The sequence below is a fragment of the Salminus brasiliensis genome, chromosome 19, assembly GCF_030463535.1.
Source record: "Salminus brasiliensis chromosome 19, fSalBra1.hap2, whole genome shotgun sequence".
NCBI lineage: Eukaryota > Metazoa > Chordata > Actinopteri > Characiformes > Bryconidae > Salminus > Salminus brasiliensis.
Genome location: NC_132896.1, coordinates 16,954,126 through 16,973,314, shown reverse-complemented (window position 1 = coordinate 16,973,314; position 19,189 = coordinate 16,954,126). Strand labels below are relative to the sequence as shown.

Genomic DNA, 19,189 nt, shown 5'->3' with positions numbered 1-19,189 from the left:
GATTTGATTTGATTACACCATTTGAAAGACATTACAATAGAAACATTTGTACCAAATTGTTAATTTAACATTTACTAGTATGCCACTTGGCTGATGTTCATATTCAGAGGGATGTATATTTGAATCATGTGACACAGGTAGGGGAATGTAGTGTTCGGTGAATGTAGAGTCTTGCCCAATGATTTAGAATTTTCTGCAGATGATTTGTTTAGGCTGCTAATTCAATTAATAAATAATAATAAGGAAATACAAAATATACTCCTACTAATTTCATATGTAACACGGATCGAAAGCCACGTGATCACAAAAAACCCCTCACTGCACATGTGAACACTTCTGTGTAATACATATTTTCGGTCTTATGTTATGTAAGGGGGTGTCTAAACTTTCCATACGATTGTATAGTATTTTATCCTATAGACATGCTATAACAGAGTATTGACACTGAGCTGCTGACTGCCTAAAAACACCCAGTGTGAGAAAGTGCCCCTGGCTCCCAGTGCACAGTGACGTTGCGTCCTTCCTTCAGTATAAAACCCTGGAGCAGGATGAGAGCAGGAGGAGAGCAGGAGGAGAGCAGGAGGAGAGCAGCTCCACTTAGTTACTACTGCAGTCTAGGCAGCTCAGTCCCTAGCTTTGAGTCGGACTCGAAGGTCTTCAAGAAGAAGAAGGAACCCCTCTCTGGGACTGTTTTGATTTTCCTACATATCGTATTTATACATTTTGAATATTCTGATTCTCCAGTAGGAGAATATATCTCCATCGCACCTGCCCAGAAGGACTGGCTCCTACCCCCACCTGGACAGGGGCAAACTAGAGCTGAGGGGCTGGCTGAACACCATGGGATATACCTTGACGGTCCTGATACCTTGAACATAGCTATCTACCAAACAAGAGCGTGTTGGTTGTAGGAGCAGCTCCACTGGTTCGTAACGCTGCGGCTCATCCAGTGAAGGAGGTTACTGCTGGTAGAGGGAGCTGAGCCGCATCGGCTACTGAGTGAGTGACTTTCCGTTGGAGTACCGTGTGGGCTACCGGGGACGGAATGACTCCCAGAGAAACAGCAGTTTTCATAGCCGTGCTCTTTTACTGCTTCACCTCCACACGCGGTGAGTCGACTTCCCGGGTATTTTTTAACTTCTCCTGTTTGGGCTCAGTTTTGTTTATTAGCATTAGCTCCTCTCTCGGGCTGTGCGTGACCGCGCGCGCTCTGATGCCCTGCTGACGGGTCAGCGCCACTCTGAAAACATCTGAATGTGATGGCTGTCACACAGCTGTCCTTAAAACACCGAAATACCAGCTTTCAGACGGGCTTCGTGAGTCGTTGTTCGTGAACAGTATTAAATATGTAAATAAATCATTTGGTCTTTCGGGCGTTAGCACCTGTGTGTCTGGAATTCCGTCTGGATGCTGTGGTGGAGTTGGTGGAGCGCTCAGGCTCTTCTCTCTGCTCAGGGTTTAGCCCCACTGAAGCACATGTATTTTTAAGCTTGGTGGATAAAACGTACCTGTTCAGAGGTTTGTTCATTCATTGAATGAATATCAATACATTTCATACTAGAGCTAAGGTACCAAAACCCCTCTAACCACCTTTTTTTAAAGTCAAATGATTAAACTTCAAGAGGAATATGGGTGCACTTAGCTACGTTGTAATGACTAGACTTTCAGGGATTTCAGCCTAAGTTTGGGTTATCAGATGTAGCAGACTATTAATATAATAGCTACTTTTTTATAGTAGAGATGGAAATAAAATGTAGGTAGTAGATATATTTGAATATTACCTTACATGCAATCAAGCCTTGAAGTCAATAAAATAATTCAAAGTAAATAAGGAAATCTGCAAATCAAGAATAAGTGTGTGAATAAATTAAGGTTTTACCATTTGCAACAAAAAAAAAAAAGAGAGAGAAAGAAATGTACCTAAGTACAAAAACGAGCTTAACTAAGAGGTCACATAGGTCTAACTAGTTACTAGACATGCTGCACGCTCCTTATTATGGGTGAATGGTCGGTCAGTGGCCAGTTAATGAATATGCTGAGTATGCTGTGTTATCCCATCCTCCAAATATTGTTTGGCATTCAGAGAAATAAAGGGCATGCAGTGTTTTCAGTTTCGGCCCAAACCAGTTTCTAGTCAATGGCTGTAGCAGTATCCAGTGTGAAAGGTTGCTCTCCATCTTGAGAGGAGAATGTCTGTTTAGAGGAGAGAGTACATTGTTGATACTTGGCTGCTTGACGGCCTGCCTGCCTCGCCTCGTAAATATTACTGAGTATAAAAGGTGGATGTCGCTGTGCATTGTGCCATAACTGTTGCGCCGCAGATACATGTCTTCCTCCGGGTGTCCAAATAAACAGCAACCTCATGCTCTGATCCAAACAGAGGAAATACACCCCCCCACACACACACACACACACACACAACACACACACATACACACCCCGCCACTGTTTTTGTGATCTTCAAGCTTTGTCTACAAGGTTTCCAAGTAGATTTCCTTCACTATCCACATGCCGAGCGTGGGAAAGACACATGGAGGAAGCGGACGGAGAGGCAGGAGGCACCCTGGAATTGTTCTGGCAGGCAGAGGTCAGGGAAACGTGACACGCTACCTGAGTAAAGATTCCTTCCCCAAGCTTCTTGTACGACCAATCGGCTTCCAGTGTGTGTCAGACTCTGCCTAATACAATGACTCGGTGTGGAAATTGCATTGTTTTTCAAGGGCCTAAATTTTACCTCCTGATTTTAATGAAGAGACTTGTGATTTGAGCTTGCAATCTTTACATTTGACATTAGAGACAGGTACTCTACAACTGAGCCACGAGAGCACTCAAGGGCCCCAAATTTATGATTAAATTAAAATAGGTAATCAGCAGAGAAACACACAAGCTTTTTGGTAAATTGAGGCAGGAAATGAGTTTCTCTGAAATCTTTTTAGCACAAAGATGGTCAAGCGAGCATCACACTAAACACACTCTCTCCAAAGGGTAAGATGATCTTAACAATAATGCTTTTGGGAAACTTGGTCCACATCATTTAAGAGTTGCATAAAGACAAGAGTGTCCAATCTTATCCATAAAGGGCCAATGTGACTACAGGTATTCATCCCAAACAAGCCAGAGTATACCTTGTTCCACTTGATTTCTTTGTAGTCTTAGTCTACTAATAGTTGATAATACGTGTTTCTGATTGGTCAGAATCGAAATCCTTTCCGGTTAGGTTTGGAAACCCTGCTTTAAGGCACGGATTTGAAGTTTAGCTTAAAAAGGATAAAGGTGCACGTATTCGTCACTGTACAGTGTGGACTGTACAGCGAAATGTGTCCTCCGCATTTAACCCATCTGGTAGTGAACACACACTCACACACACACACGTGTTAGGGGCAGTGAGTACACACACACACCCAGAGCGGTGGGCAGCCAACTCCAGCGCCCGGGGAGCAGAGAGGGTAAAGGGCCTTGCTCAAGGGCCCAACAGTGGCAGCTTGCCGAGCCCGGGAATCGAACCCACAACCCTGTTATCGATATCCCGGCGCTCTAACCGCTGAGCCACCACTGCCCCAAGTTAAGTTAACGGCAGCGGCAGATTTTTCTGAATTGCATTGTTTCTGTTGCCACCTTGGGCTAGTTTCCTTACAGTTACAGATCAGTGCACTGTGCTGAATCGAATCTTCTATTATCTGAGGGTTTTAGTGATTGGCTTTGAGAAGCAAAGAGGCCATCATTGTGCTTGCATCCTGATTATGATGCAATTATTGATTTTCTGTTGATTCATTGTTGAATATATTATCTAGTAGTGGCCTTTGGAAGGGGTTGGCTGTTCCCTTATCAAGACAGCCATGCCTTGCTTTTTTGGTTCCATTTTTGGTGGGGGGTCGCGTTCATCCAATGATTATGAGCTGTCACTTGTGTAACCTTTACTATAAACACTTTAATGTGGAATTTTCATGTGAAATTCACTCTCCACATGATTTTGTGTTTCAAGTCTGGAAGTGTTTACTTTTACAGCAGTAGCCTGCACAATTGCTGTACTCTAAAAAAGACGTTATTTGCCTGGTTAGGTAATGACTGCACAGTCACAGTTCTGTCTGAGCAATAACTTGCTATTTACTGTAGATTACACCGTGGAGGAACAGAATTCCCCATGGATGATTCATCACAACTCTCTCATTAAAAGTCAGACTTGGCCTTGAGCCTTCGTCACACCTTGAGAACTTGCTCGCTCCGAACATTTACCAATAAAACCACAGTACAATGGGGTGATAAAGCATGTCTGTGGAGATGTCTGTGTTGCGTTCATCCATGTAACAGTGTAGAAGGTGATGCTGATAATTGCCTGTTTTCAAATCATCACTTGAGATGGTTTTTCTCTATTTGTGGTCTTCGTTTCCAGTCCTGGAGGTTTGGAGTCCAGCAGAGCTTGCCGATTTTCCTGCTCAAGCACACCTCATTTAACTCCAAATTGCCAGGTTTAGTATGTGTGTTTGAGCAGAGAAATCAGCAAACTGTGCTGGATGTTGGCCCTCCAGGACCACAATGAATTGATGAACTGTGGACCTCTGCTTTACCTGATATGATCGCATCAGCTGCAGTTCACAGTTTGACCATTTCATTCAAATGTGAAATTTGGTTTCACTTTGGAGTCACATTACAGACATTGGCACACCAAGCTTGGTCAGGACAGTGCCGCCCCCCCCCCTTTTTTTTTTTAAACTGTATGGCAGTTCATAGTGGGCTGCAGGGCAGCAACATGGGAGGTTGGGAGGCATTCAGTAGGTAGGGGTCAGCCAAGTGCAAAGCACGATCATCCCTCAGCGGAGGAGTGGAGCGCGAGCACAGACTGCGCACACACACAGCCTTTCTCGCTGGGTGAGAAGCCAACAGCAGAGCCGTGCTTTCTCTTAGTGAAATATTAGCGGAGTTGTTAATGTTGGCCATTAACGTATCTCTTCAACCATCCAGTGCTTGACAGGCTGACAGCCTTTGAGATTTATAGCTGTAGACGCTAGACTAGTGAAAACATTTTCATAATTCATGCAGATGCCTTCTTGTAATTGCCCTGAGTATTAGGGATGATGCCAGCGTCATAGTCATCCTCCACCCCTGTGATATACAGGTTGGTTTACGAGCCAGCCATAATGCATTTTCATCCGCTGCCATATTGCAATTTCAAGGGGAATCTCCTTCACCAGGACTTTTGAACTGCGGCACAAATCCCCCCCCCCCCAGGATTCAGAGCATATTGTGAGAGGTTACAGGATCCTGTTGCAGGATATCAGTATTGTTTGTCATTCTCCCAAGTCTTCAGAACCTGCTTTTATAACCAGTAAAACCTAACTGAAGTAGCCACGCAATCTGGCCATATGGTTTTCTATTCCCTTATTATTGTGCGCATTCTTGCGTAAACTGAGGTTGGGGACCAGTCTACAAGCTAATAAAAACACTGTTCTCCTTTTCTGTTGTCTTAACCTTGCAGCTAGACAGAAGTATAAGTAAGAAAATGAGTACCCTCCTCAATGCGAGAAGCAGGCCTCGCACTTGGAGATGCAGTAGCTGCCTCCTGTTTTGGCAGGTGGTCCCAAGTCTTGTCGGGACTTTTTTCGAGACCTTGGAGTTGTAAATCAACCGTGAGCTCCAAAGGCATCAGGTGAATTTGTATTGCTGTCATCTAGGCTGAAGAGCTGAACCCACAGATAATTCACCATGAAATACTCAAAACAGAAAGCAAAGCTGGAGCAAGTCGTGTGTAAAGGAAAGAAAAATTCAAAAATAAATAAATAAATGTTTCATATGAGGCATATGTGGAAATAAAATGCGTGCCATCAGCTGCTAAATCTTGAGCAGTTAAGTACCCCCTCAAGGTTTTTCCTCCCTCTGAAAGACAGTAATAAAAGAGACAGGAAACAAAATATGGTTGCCTCCTCACTGCTGTTAGTTAACTACTGTTTTCTTCATTGTCTGTGGCCTCGTTCATTATTGCGAGTTTTTTTTATTTTATTGAGAAGCCTGTATCGTTTCTCTCTTATGAACTCTTTTGTTCATAATATTAGGATCACGTTGGATTTAGTTCCAAGGCTAAAGGAACCATGATTCTCCATTGTTTTGGGTTTTTTTCACCCCAAAAAAGATTCCCTCCTCTGAGACGGCTTTTACGGACAAAGTGTATCACGCCGTCAGTGGACGGGAAGCACAGGGAGTCCTGTACCAACTGTAGAAGAGGGAATTCCGCACATTATGCCTGGCACTTTCAGGGCAGTGACTGGGGATTTCCTCATCACGCACAGATAGTACATGACTAAACTTATATAGTACAAATGTTGAATTGCACTACTGCTGCCAGAAAACTGCAGATATTTTGCTCAAGAGTTTGACTTGTTGGATTGAGTCTGTCAGTTTCTGGCCTCCCTGTAGTAATGTAGCGATGCACTAGGGACCCATAATACCCACCCTAACATTGAGATAGTTGTCAGATGACCCAACTATATTGGCAAGTGGAAGTGGAGACTATTTCTGTCTCTGTGGTTCATTTAAAAATGATCTTTTGGTTTCATTTAATGCCTCATTGGGGAAGAATTCCTTAAATGCTCATATGTCCCATAGGCCGAATGTTTCCCGTCTTGTATTACTTAGATAGCTTCATGAGAAGTGAGATTTACACAAATATATCTCTGCCTCGTGTAGTTGAACAGCCAAAGATGTGTTTATGGGTTCGAATCTGGCTTCTTAGTTTTGCTCTAAGTATCTAACAAGTAATAGAATCTTAAACTTCACTCTTAGTTAGCACTGTGTCACCTCATTCATACCACAGGAATTTAAGGCCATCTTAAATAGGTCTGCTTTTGTGATTACTGATACCTTCCAAATCCAAGCTTTAAAGTGGTTGCTACTATTGTTTATATATGAATCCAAACACAATGGAAATGTTATAGCAAGCGTAGGCTTCCGTGGCCTAAAGGTTAGCAAAGCAGTATTGGGCCTGGAAGGTTGCTGATTTGGTTCCCTGGACTGGCATCCAGCTGGGTGCTGAGTTGGCTGCCCACCACTCCTGGTGTGTTCTCACTGCCACAAGTGGGCTAAATGTGGAGGTTCCATTGTACTGTGCAATGGCAGTAAAGTGTGCTTAATCTTACCTAATATTTTGCAAGTTACAGAAAGCTAACGTTAATCCTATCAGTCACATATCAATACAAAAACAGTTGACTCTGACTAGGTTTCACTTTTTAGGAAGTAGTAAAATATTTTCTTACTAAGTCCTGGCAGCCATGACTTTGTGCTTCTGCCCGATGAAAGGCCAATTCTCCCTGGTTCTGACTCTGTTCTAATTGGCTTCTTCATGTACTGTTGATGCATTCTGAAAATGGACCTATTGGCAGAATTGTTACTGTGACACAGTCAGTAACCACGTGGTTGGACTAGACAGAAACGAATGGCAATCTATCTAGCACTATGTGAATGTACTTACTGTACCATCACCTTAAGAGGGGCAGCACGTGGGATTAGAGTGGCTCCACACACACTGAGGAGTCATGAATGAGTACCTGAGCCAGCCTCCGTTCACATCACTGCAGTTTAACAGCTGGCACTGGAGCCCGACCAAGCTTGCTAAATACAGCAACCCATGCAGCACCAGCACCACACGTCCCATATCTTCATGCCTGTCCTGAGGCTTTAATGGGCTTTAATGGAAACCACATCCTAGGCCCCTTGAAGCACCACAGCGAGCTCAATTTCTGGCATTTTTCAGGCGCTGCGCTGGAGGAATGCAGCACACAGCTGTCGGAGAGGGGGCGAATCGGCTTGAGGAGGTCAGCGCTGGGCAGGAGTCAGGGGCAGGTGGGGGTGTAAGAGAGACAGAGACGATGGGCTTTTATGAGAAAGAACTCTTTTTAAGTTTTGCTGGGGGCCCTGCCAAACAGGCCAGCTGTGATGATAGAGGGGAGAGTTTGCTCCTCACAAGTGTATGTGTGGAGGTCCACATCTGTGAGGAAGGACTCAAGGCAGAGGGAACGTGTGTGTGGCTGCGTGCGTATGGGCGCCTGTGAGAGCACATGTGCAAAACTACCAATTGACGGCAATCCTAAAGCTATTACGTGTGCTGAAGCTACTGAATGACATAGGCACATCTCAGGTGCCAAGATTAATTAGCCTCGGTCTGGGTGCTGGGACTTTGCTTGCAGTAACATTAGAGTTCAGGCGGTTTCTACTCTGAATTTAAAGAGGATGTTTCTCATAAGGTTTTAATATAAAGACATGCCACAGGCAATCTCTGGTTGACAAATGACTTGCAGAACATATGGAACACATCATAAATATGAGCTCCAGAGCTTTATTTTTCTGCGAACCGAAGGAGATGCAGTATGTCACTATTTTAACTCAATGTTTTGTCAGAAACATGAAAGGTTTTTGCATGTTCTTAAACATAATTGCTGCATGAAGTTCACACTGCATTGCCAAAACAACAGTTATGTAATTTAATTAGAATTTAATTAAATTTTCAATTGAAAAAATCTCTTTTGGGACGAGAAGTAGAATCTAACGTCTTATAAATTCCATCCCTACCTGTCCACATATTAACTACGAAGTTTTCACAACCCACCACCACCCTGTCTCCTCCCTTAACCTCTGCAGTATCTCTCATTCCTAGCTCCACTTATCAGAGGTGGGGGTCCTGCCTTCTACCATAAAGCAGAAGCCGCATGAACTTCAACCCAACGTTCTCAACCCGAGTTCTCCTCCCTCTTTTACAAACTCCTCCCATATTATCAAGTGGAATCCATGGACGCCCCACCTCCCAACTTACAAGACTTGCAACTGCTGCTAACGTCTTGGTGCCAGATACCATAGATCACTTTCAAAGGTCTTGAGGAGTCCATAGCTCAGTGGTTCAGAGCTTTTTCGCTGGCACAAAGAGAACATTGCACAATATTAGGCATTCAGCTTTAATGCTACAGCTGAGTGTATTTCTCATATAGTTAGATATGGGGCAAGTCACATCGATTGGAACAGCCATTCAAAGTTTGCATCTAGAAATTGCAAGTTCATTTCACTGATGCTGTGGACAAAAATGATCAGCTCATCATCCCCAATATTTTCAGAGATACCAATAAAACCTCCATAGTTTGTCAATAGCATCCATCCTCCATTGTATTAGATGGTGACAAGACTAATACAACTGCAGTCAAGTGAGCAGTTCTGGGCAAAAAGGCAGTGTCCAGCTGAGAGAGGTGTGGACTTTGTGTGAAAAAGTGGAGAAACATCCGTTCCTCTTATCTAACCTTGGACTCTAAAACAACAATGATGTTATAGCATACTGTGAGGAAGTTCATTTTAAGTAGCAACATCAGCGAGGCGAGTTCATTCAGCTGTGCTTTTATACGTTTCCATATTTTCCCGTTACACAGACGAGATTTATTTTGCTTTGGGTGTGTGTGAGTGTGTTTGTAGGTGTTCTTGTGTGCGAGACTGAGGATGGGTGGAGAGGCTGAAAGTTGAGGAAATGACTGGGTCAGTTTCATTTTGATGGAAAATGAAATGTCTGCATGATCATAAGGAAAAGGGAAAACTGAAGTTTAAGGTGTTTGAGTATATGTGTGTGTCAGAGTGTAAGAGTTTACGCAAGACAGCCAAAAAGTGAGAGTGAGTAGTGGTGAATGTTAAAAAATATATATTTTTAAACAAAATAGTTTAATTTTGTATGTAAACACAGTTTACGCAGTTAATGCATGTACTGTGTATATATATATATATATATACACCAGTCAGCCATAACATTAAAACCACTGACAGGTCTGACAGCCTAAGCAAGCGTAAGGATCTGAGCCACAAGGGCCAAATTGTGATGGCTAGAGCACTGGGTCATATTCTCTCCAAAAGAGTAGGTCTTGTGGGGTGTTCCTAGTTAGCAGTGGTTAAAGGTAAAGGTGCAAGTATTTGTCCCTATAATATGTACTGCGAAATGTGTCCTCTGCATTTGACCCATCCATGGTGTCTATAGTGAACTGGGGGCAGAAAAGGTGAAGGGCTTTGCTCATGGACCCAAAAGTGGCAGCTTGCTGAGCCCAGGTATCGAACCCATAACCCTTATAACCGCTGAGCCAACACTGCCCAACATTGACATGATCCATGAAGGCCCCATCACACAACTTACACAGTCCATGCCTTGACAGGTAAAAGAACGCGGGGGACTACACAGTATTAGGGACATGGTTGGAAAGGAAAAGGAGCATATGGAAGCTAAACTTACTGTATAGTTCAGTTATAGTATATTTCAGACCAGACTGCTCTCTGAATGAGGCTCGAGAGAGGTCATTTAAATATATCAGTCACAAAGCATGCTTTACAAAAACTGCCATTTTTACAAAAAGCGGTTGGAAAATAGTCTTGTAAAAATGAATTCTATGTGATTTTGGTACATCAAACCCCACAAATGATGCAAGTGAACTTCAGGAAAAATAAGAATGGCTCTTTAGAATGGCACATTAAAATAGGTGCCTTTTTGCCTAGCTGCATGAGCTACCAACACACACAGTAAACAAGAGCCGTTTGGGGAGTAGAATCAAAAGAAGGAAATCACTTATGATATGACTGTCAGCCGCCCTGGGCAGCAGGGAGACCGCCAGGGCTTCCTATGCTGAGCGCTACTCCCTCTGCCCATCAGCAGTTTGAACTGGCCTCACACCAAGCGTGATTCTCCAGTCCAACAATGTTTCAGCTCCACACAAGTAATAATAGCGTGCAGCAGAGACCACACAAGGTCAGCGCTCAATGAAAAGCTCCATTGGAGAAAAGAAAAAAAAAAGGTGGGGGTGGCATTATGTAAGGGACAGAAAAAGAAGGTAGTCGGAGCTGAATTGACTGAGTGATCTGAAGGAAGTGCTTGAGGACACTGCTCAGGCTCATCTGGGTCTGCCTGGTTCTCTCCGGTTTTGACCACACATGTGCTGACAGAGGTGACCTCTCTGTAGTGGGGGCACAGCTGCACCCCTGGTCTTCCTCCCTACCTCTTCAGCGTGTCCTCACGCACACACACACGCGTATGCCGGGCCTGATTTAGTAAACATGAAATATGAGTAGGTTGAGCATGAAAATCATCCAGAAATCTCAAGTGGGTTCAACAAACCTGTGAACCACAGATTTGAATGCCAAATGGGCCCATCTGGTGATACATTTCACCTGAGTGTGAACTGAAGCACCAAGGCCAGTCACAAAGTGATGAATCGCCCCACACACACACACACTCTACTATCAAAATCTGATCCTGCACAAGCTTGTTAAATGAGGCTCATTGCTTCCACTGTACTGCCAGCGTAAAGCTGTCCTGAGCAGACTGGACAGGACTCTACTGAACCGGATCCTAGCGCTCCACATGGGAGCGGAAGTGTACTTGCGTAACAGTGAATCAGAGCATAAAACAGTCATGCTTTGGTGAGCTTGATGTGAGACCCACTCAACTTGCGGTGATTTCCAGAAGAGCAGTGTCTCTTAACAACTCTAAATTCCAGTTTTACTCATGTGGAATGAGAAGTGTAGTTTTCAGAACTAGGGGTGTAAGAAAATATCGATATATATATATATCAAAGTATCACGATATTATGTTTCGCAATACTGTATCGATTTTCAAAAAGATTGGCCTCAGACAGTGGTTTATTTTGTGTAGTGTTTAAACCTCAACCTCTAGATAGCAGTCTTTAGATCCAACTGTTCTGATTGGATAAAATATAAAAAAAATACAGTTTTCTTACAGTTAAAAAAAAAAAACATTGCTTACAGTTTTGCAATATATTGCCTCTGTAACCTCTGTAATATGATACATATCGTATGGTCAGGTTCTTTCCAATTCACAGCCCTACTCAGAACATAATGCATGGTCCTGTACTTAAATCTGTAGTACTGTTAGTAAATAATGCTACTAGAGGGTATTGTGTTTTTTTTTATACAAACAGATACAGGCAGAGTAGTCTAAACCCAGACTCAAGTAAAACTATTGCTGCTTATGTGAAAAAATGATTTGCGTGACGGTACACCTCTACAAAACAAGTAGAAGCACTCAGAGCTCCAAAAACATGAGCTCAAAAAACACTTGCATTGGAACCTCTTAGAATGTCCTGCATCAATCAGTTTAGGAAGTAAAGATTGTTAGGAGTCAGAGATTTGACTAATGATGATGACAGACAACGACAGAGCGGTCAGATACTTTCTAATCATAAGATAATTTAATCTTTTTGTACAGATTGCCTCCCAAAGCACAAACATCTACACTAACAAATGCATCCAATCCTTGCAATCCTTAATGGTGGTGCACTAGTTTTGCATCCTGTTTACTCAGGTAGTGTGGGGCCTGGGATGCAGCATTTGTGTTTGTTGTAGGGGCACATGATGAAAATCTGCCACATGAATAATATTACATATTCTTATGTATATTATTATAATATGAATATTACTTATTAATCATGAGATAATATTACTTATTATCATAAGTGAGTAATGCTACCATAATTCAATACTGTTATTATGCATAACCCAACTGCTGGAAAATATGCTATGATCAAATGTTCCAGTATTCAGTGCATAATTTATTTTGAAATTAGAATTTAATTGAATTAATAAAAGAATGCAACAAACATTTCCTCAGCCACATTTTGAAGTTTGGTAAGAGTAGACAATAGTTTTCAAGTAGCATCATGGCTACTCCATTAATTGCACAGGACATTGAACATTTTTAATAGCTAACATTAATATAGAACTGAACTGATGTGTGTGTTTTACTTTAAGAATTAGTTAATAAAGTAAAACAGAGCATATCTGCATATGTATGTATATATATATATATATATATATATATATATATATATATATATGATAGCAGATATGCTCTGTTTTACTTGTGGGCACACTCACTCATCCTTATTATATGTATAGCTGTGCCAGTAATGAGGGGTGGTAGTACTGGCATTCTGTTTCTGAAGCCCTGTGTTCTGTTGTATTTCCTGCAGGCCTGCTGGAGGGAGATCCACAGCTGCTTCCTGGTGGAGACACACACCTGCAGCATGTTGGCAATTCACTCACACTCATGTGCAGGTACTGTATTCTCATCTCCTACACACATCCTGCAAAACTACAAACACTACTTCCACTGCACTCACTACTACAACACACACACAATGAGGCCGGGAATTGTGCCGCAGAGGCCCGTAGTCATTTCCAAAGAATTTTCAGCCTTCAAACACCAAAACAGGAGCTTTTTCCCTTATATTGTTCCCTTTTATTATAGGGACTTTTCCTTTTTTTTTTTTGATCGTATGATGTGTATGATGCCGGCAATTATTTATTATTCTCTGGTCTGTACTGTGTTGTGTTGTCTGTCCGCACTTGTTTGTTTGTGTTGCACTTGTGTCTTGTATGCACTGTCTATGTTGCACCATGGTCCTGGAGGAACGTTGTTTCGTTTCACTGTGTACTCTGTATGTAGTTGAAATGACAATAAAACCCACTTGACTTGACTTGACTTGACATAGCTCTTGAAATCAGCCTGTATCTTGTATCATTGCAGGATGCATGCCAGCACATTAGTATCGTGTATTGTATAATTACAGAAGAGGCTTCAAAAGAGGCAGAATAACTAGTGTGAATACCCGTTTTTCTCAGGTGTCTCTTACAATACATACAGTGTCATTGCATTGCAATGCATTTATTGCATAATTTAACTTTTGTCGTATGAAAAATACTACAGAATATTAGTTTTTCATTTATACTTATAAAAGAGATATAAGCTCTGCTTTTATTGGCAGGTTTATGGCACCACTAAGGCTCACAGGAGCATAGTCTAGCATTTTTTTAGCATTGTTACAAGAAACTTAATTTATGTATTTTTTATTATTCATGAGTCTTATTCATTCAGTTAGTGTTTCTGTCCTCTGGTGTGGTGAGATATCAGCTAGGGTTTAGCTTTTAGCATTTCTCCATAGTGGTTTTCTCTCCTTGACTGTTGCCCCTGCGAGCTAAGGACAGCTTTTACCTTAGAGTTGACTTCTCTGGCTTTATCTTTCTGGCTCGCCACTTCCATGCACTGAACTCTCATTGTTCTATGGCAAGGACAATACAGTTTTTCACTTGATGCCACCAAAATCTCAAATATCAAAACAGCAAAATAAATGTAAAAATGATTACATTTATTCTTAGAACTGCACGTTCTTAGAATTAGCACAGATGTGAATGGACCCTAGGGAGTGCGGTCAGTGTTACAGAAAACAATCAGTTAGATTCCATTTTATTTAGACCAGACTGCCAGAAATATACACATTTGTTTAATATTGAGGAGACTTGCATCACATTGCAGCCACGCCAGGAATGCTAACCCCTGTGGATCTGTTTTAATGCGACACTTCCCTACAAGGCCATGTGTAATAAATGCCTCTCTGGATATGGCCTCTTTATCTGGCCCATGATGAGGGGCTGAAGTTGCTTGACCCCTTAGTCCAGAGGCAAAGCCACTGGTATGTCAGACATGTTTGATACTCCTCTGGGATCATTTTAAATGGGACCTTTTTCGAAATGAATGTTGTTGGAAATATGCATTATTTGAACACATCATCCAAGAAATCCATGTTCCCATGTGAAAGTTGGACTTATCAGATGACATGAGATTAACAGAGCAACTGTCAAACACTTTAAAATAAATATAAGGAAATATCCTGGGAATATGGATGGGAAATCATTGGCATGCCATGCCAGCAAGATAAATGGTATGGCACTTTAAAACAAATTAACAGACTGAGCAGAACCATTTTCCCATTTACCATTTGCCATTAAATAATAGATGCGTGGTTGCTGAAAAGTGTGTAAAATGTTTAAAATATTGTTTAAAATGTTAAAATTATCACATGGAAATAATTGATCAAATTTCCAATCTGAAAATGACAATAAACAGATAATTGCAGTATACTTTTTCAACTTCTTTAACTATTACATTCATTGTAGAAGTTATTAGCTGCAAACAATACCAAAAAAAAAACAAAATACAACTAAAATAAGATTCTTGAGATTCTTTTGAGATTCCTTGCTCTTATTCCAGTGTTCTTCTTTGTATTTTAAGGGTAAAGCCTTTTTCCACGAGTTCAGGAAATAACCTATTTTTCTTCTGATCACGATTATTGGGATGCTACACTAATCGTACAGTGACTTGGTGCAACTGTGACACCTATGATTCTTAATAGTCATCTTTCATCATCTTTATTAGAGGGTCCACCCGTCTGCAGTGGAGCCTGGCTAGCAGGAATCTGACCTCTGAAGACGTGCAGGTTGAGCGTTGTGGGAAGCACTGCAGCAAGCTCATAATACACAACCTGAGGCACAACGACACAGGCTTCTACACATGCAGTCATCGCAACTCCAGAGAGCATGAGAGCTCTACTTATGTGTTTGTTAAAGGTAAGTCATCAGATGCAGACGTGTTGGTCAGATGGGTAATTTCATTTTATTTAATACATAGTATTAACGTAGTATTATTTCACTTTCGCACACACCCCTCAATATCATATAGTGGACCGGAACCAGTTAGACAAGACACGGCAACCATATGCACCATTTGTGTTGGACACTAACTGCTATGCCACCACTGCCCCATAGAAGTTTGGTTATAATTACTGATAAAAAATCTTTACACACACACACACACACACTCAATTTGTTTTTTTCATTTTAACTTTATGCACTTACTTAACGCAGGGCATAAAAGATTTCATCACAAAAATCCTCCCTACACAGGGCATTAATTAAATCACATTAAGTAACAGTGAGTCTTTTATACACAAAAAACCTAAGACTGCATATAGTGCATTATTCAAGATGTAGAATTTGCCGTGCTCTACATAGGCTATATGGAGCCATTTCAGTTTTCCCATGAGCCAGTATAGCACGTAAGCTTTCAAACATTTTAATGTGATGGGAGACCACAAGACTGTCTTATATGAGAGATACAACATACGCCTACCTTTATCTTGTGGACACATTTCTGTGTTTATTTATTTATTATTACTTAAGCCTATTTGGAAACCCGAGACTCTTTAGGCTGATATCAGAAATAACTAGTAAAAAATAACCCAGTCAGTTTTTTGTGACACTTTAATTCAATTCACATGTATTTCTATAGCGCTTTTCACAATGAATGTTGTCACAAAGCAGCTTTACAGAGATCCGGCTTCGAGCCTCTTTTGAGCAAGCTAGTGGCAACAGTGGCAAGGGAAAACTCCCTCGGAGTGAGAGAAAGAAACCTTGAGTGGAATCCATCCTCCTCTGAACAAAAAAGCAAGGCAGGAATAAAAACAACAATAAAACTATACTGAATTATAGAATATATATAGAATATAACTTAATATATTAACTTATATTAACTTATTAAGCCATAAAAGATGAAAACATGAGTGAGATGATAAAGTCCATGCAAATAAACAGTCACAAGCAGAGTCATGCAGTGCAGTAACACCAGTTGATCAGTGTACTGGAGGTACTTGTGATAGGTAATTTATCACATCAAAAATAACACACTGTCATATTGCCCATGCAGGATTAGTGTAAAGTAGGACTAAGCAGGTAGTATTTTCATTTCTCTGGGAGTGTGAACAATCATTGTTCACACTCTCAGGTGTTTTCCTTTTATTGCTGCTTACTATCAGCACCATTACATTCGGGCCGTGAGAAACAGTGAACGTGATAAGAGTTTTCTCTAGATAAAACCAGTCATTGTTTCTGTTTACTAAGGCTGCCATGTGTATACAACTGTTTTTCTTTTTCATGCTGTTTCTCCTTTGCTACTTGGACCAGCACAACTTGTCTGGTAGCACACACACAAAAATTTCAGCACACACAATGGGCCAAAAAACACTAACACCGCTTTAGCTCCTGTTAATTGCCAGGGCAGAGACACGGTCAGTGAGAAATCTGATGTCCCTCTGCGTGATACAGGACCTGGAAGAGCTCCAGGCCTTTGGAAAGCCATGAGACGAAAAAAGAGAGAGACTTAATGAGTGGCTCCATAGCGCACCTCACTGAGGCTCCAACAAAGCCATAAATCAGCCGACCTGGCAATGGGGCCAGTTAGTAATTACACATCTATGATTACATGCAGAGAAGGGATTTAATATACCAGGTCAGACAGACGGAACTCAGCTGTCCAGGGACAGAGAGACAAAGAGGCAGAGAAAGGAAGGCATTCATGCAGGGCTGTACTTCTTCTAGGAGACGGAAGCAGAGTGTGATTGCGTCGGAAGCCTTGTTCAGTGGCTATTATTTCCTGCTTGGCCTTCTGTTTTTCCAATTTCTCTGGAAGCCTCAATGAAGCACGAAACGTGTGACTGGATGTGCGACCAAGACCTCCCAAAATGGCCCACAGAAATGTTATGCCCAGTGATCTTTACCGGGAGTGCGTGACCGTTTTTCAATAGTCATACTTAGTGCCTTACCAATCAGTTTCTCAGTTTCCCTTACTGTTATCTTACAGAGGACTTTTAAATCTTTAAAAAAAACAATCTTGTAGGATCTTGTATGCTTGTGCTTATCAACACATACTATTGTGCTTCTTTACCACACCATTCTCACAGCATGATTATACCATACAGGATTTACTTTACTTGAATGATGTGGTTTTAATGGCCTAATCAGTGGCCTGTTTCTTGACTCAGCTCTCTGTGAGACTTAATGTGCTGTTTGGAGAAGAAACCAATCTCACTTAGTCAGGGACACTATATCACCCCTCTGTGTAGAAAGCCCATTTGTTGCCTTGAATCCTTGTTGGATTTCTGGTTTAAAGAAAACATATTAGTATTGCAGACAGTTGAACAAATGAAGCCTGATGCTAAGTCATTAGCATCAAAGAAAGAATATGCTTGACTTGGAACTGAAAAAAAAATCCATATACCACACATTTGAATGCCATTGACAATCGTGTGTTTGGGAACTTTGCTTGGTTTTACATAATAATAATAATAATAATAATGTCTGGTGCCAATCTGCTTCAGTGAGCATTTTTACATAAATGTGTTTACTCTGTCCACAGATAATCAAAATCCATTTGTGGAGATCTTCAATACAAAAGTCCTGTTTGCGTATAGAGACGATGAAACGCTGTTGGTCCCCTGCAGAACAACATCTCCTGGCCAAAATGTCACATTGGAAACTGTGAGTATTTCACGCATTATGATGATGTTCCGGGCCATTTGTTTGTATTGTTGCTATTTTATTTAATTCTATTCTTCAATTTCTGTTTGTTTTATGTCTTGAGACGTCTGAGTGGTACAGCCTTGTAAGTGTTGGCCCTATCATCGATGCCACAGCAATCTGTGGCCAGAGTCTAAGAAACCATAATTGGCCTCACGTTCTCTGGGTGGGTAGGAGGTCCCTGCCCCTCTCCCGTCACTCAGCATGACGCTAACCAATGTGGGCAAATGTTAGCTGACATAACAGAATTGTACAGCTAGCATTTTCCTCCTTGTGTGTTATGCTGCCCTGTGAAGCTGCATTAGCATTTGAAAATGCGGAGGCACTTCCAGCTAGTTACTGGAATTGGACAAGACTAAATTGGGGAAGGTTTATTTTATTGGGAAGAAGGCTTATACTGGACTTGGGATTTCTTGATTTGCAGTATTTGTTCACATCGTGCACATTGTTGACATTGACATTGGTTACCCTTTAAGAGAAGTTTAGGATGTGCTTGATGAGTACATGGGACCATGGGTGTCTCTAAGGTTCTCACACCCTTCAAACCCTCCCTGAAGCATGCGGATGTGTACAGGGACAGTGGCAGAGGCACAGGGAAGCTCAGGGTGGGCCGAGGAGTCATCCTGTCTGCATCCTGTAAGAACAGGAAAGTGGTCGTAGACTTTTTTTTTTTCCCCTGACCAGGAATAGAAGCTCCTAGCTATAAATACGAGCCCTGTTTTATACATAGGAAATACAGGTAGGAAAAAACAGTTGGCTAAAGAGGTCAGGGAGGTTGATTAAATCTTAATGCATTCTCCAATGAAGGTATTCAGGAAGAGCGGATGGGTGCTATTGGCATTCCTTGTGTTAAATATGCCAGTGAGCTCTGTAGCTGTACCCCACAATGCCTTGCCATGGACACGTCCCAGACAGGTGGTGCAGATAGTTGCGTTACTTTCCGGCTACTGGAACATCTGCTGCATTCATATTAGCTGCTTCT

The 19,189-nt window shown here is 41.7% G+C and overlaps 1 protein-coding gene across 1 annotated transcript in view; it reads left to right on the top strand.

Annotated features, from left to right (window-relative positions):
• Nucleotides 1-573: 573 nt before the first annotated feature.
• Nucleotides 574-19,189, top strand: part of kdrl (kinase insert domain receptor like) — a 58,220-nt gene continuing 39,604 nt past the window's right edge. The window contains exons 1-4 of the mRNA XM_072664091.1: nucleotides 574-1,109; nucleotides 12,990-13,074; nucleotides 15,233-15,423; nucleotides 18,047-18,168. Coding sequence (XP_072520192.1) covers nucleotides 1,046-1,109; nucleotides 12,990-13,074; nucleotides 15,233-15,423; nucleotides 18,047-18,168 — 462 coding nt within the window. The 5' untranslated portion in view covers nucleotides 574-1,045. The remainder of the gene's footprint in view (nucleotides 1,110-12,989; nucleotides 13,075-15,232; nucleotides 15,424-18,046; nucleotides 18,169-19,189) is intronic.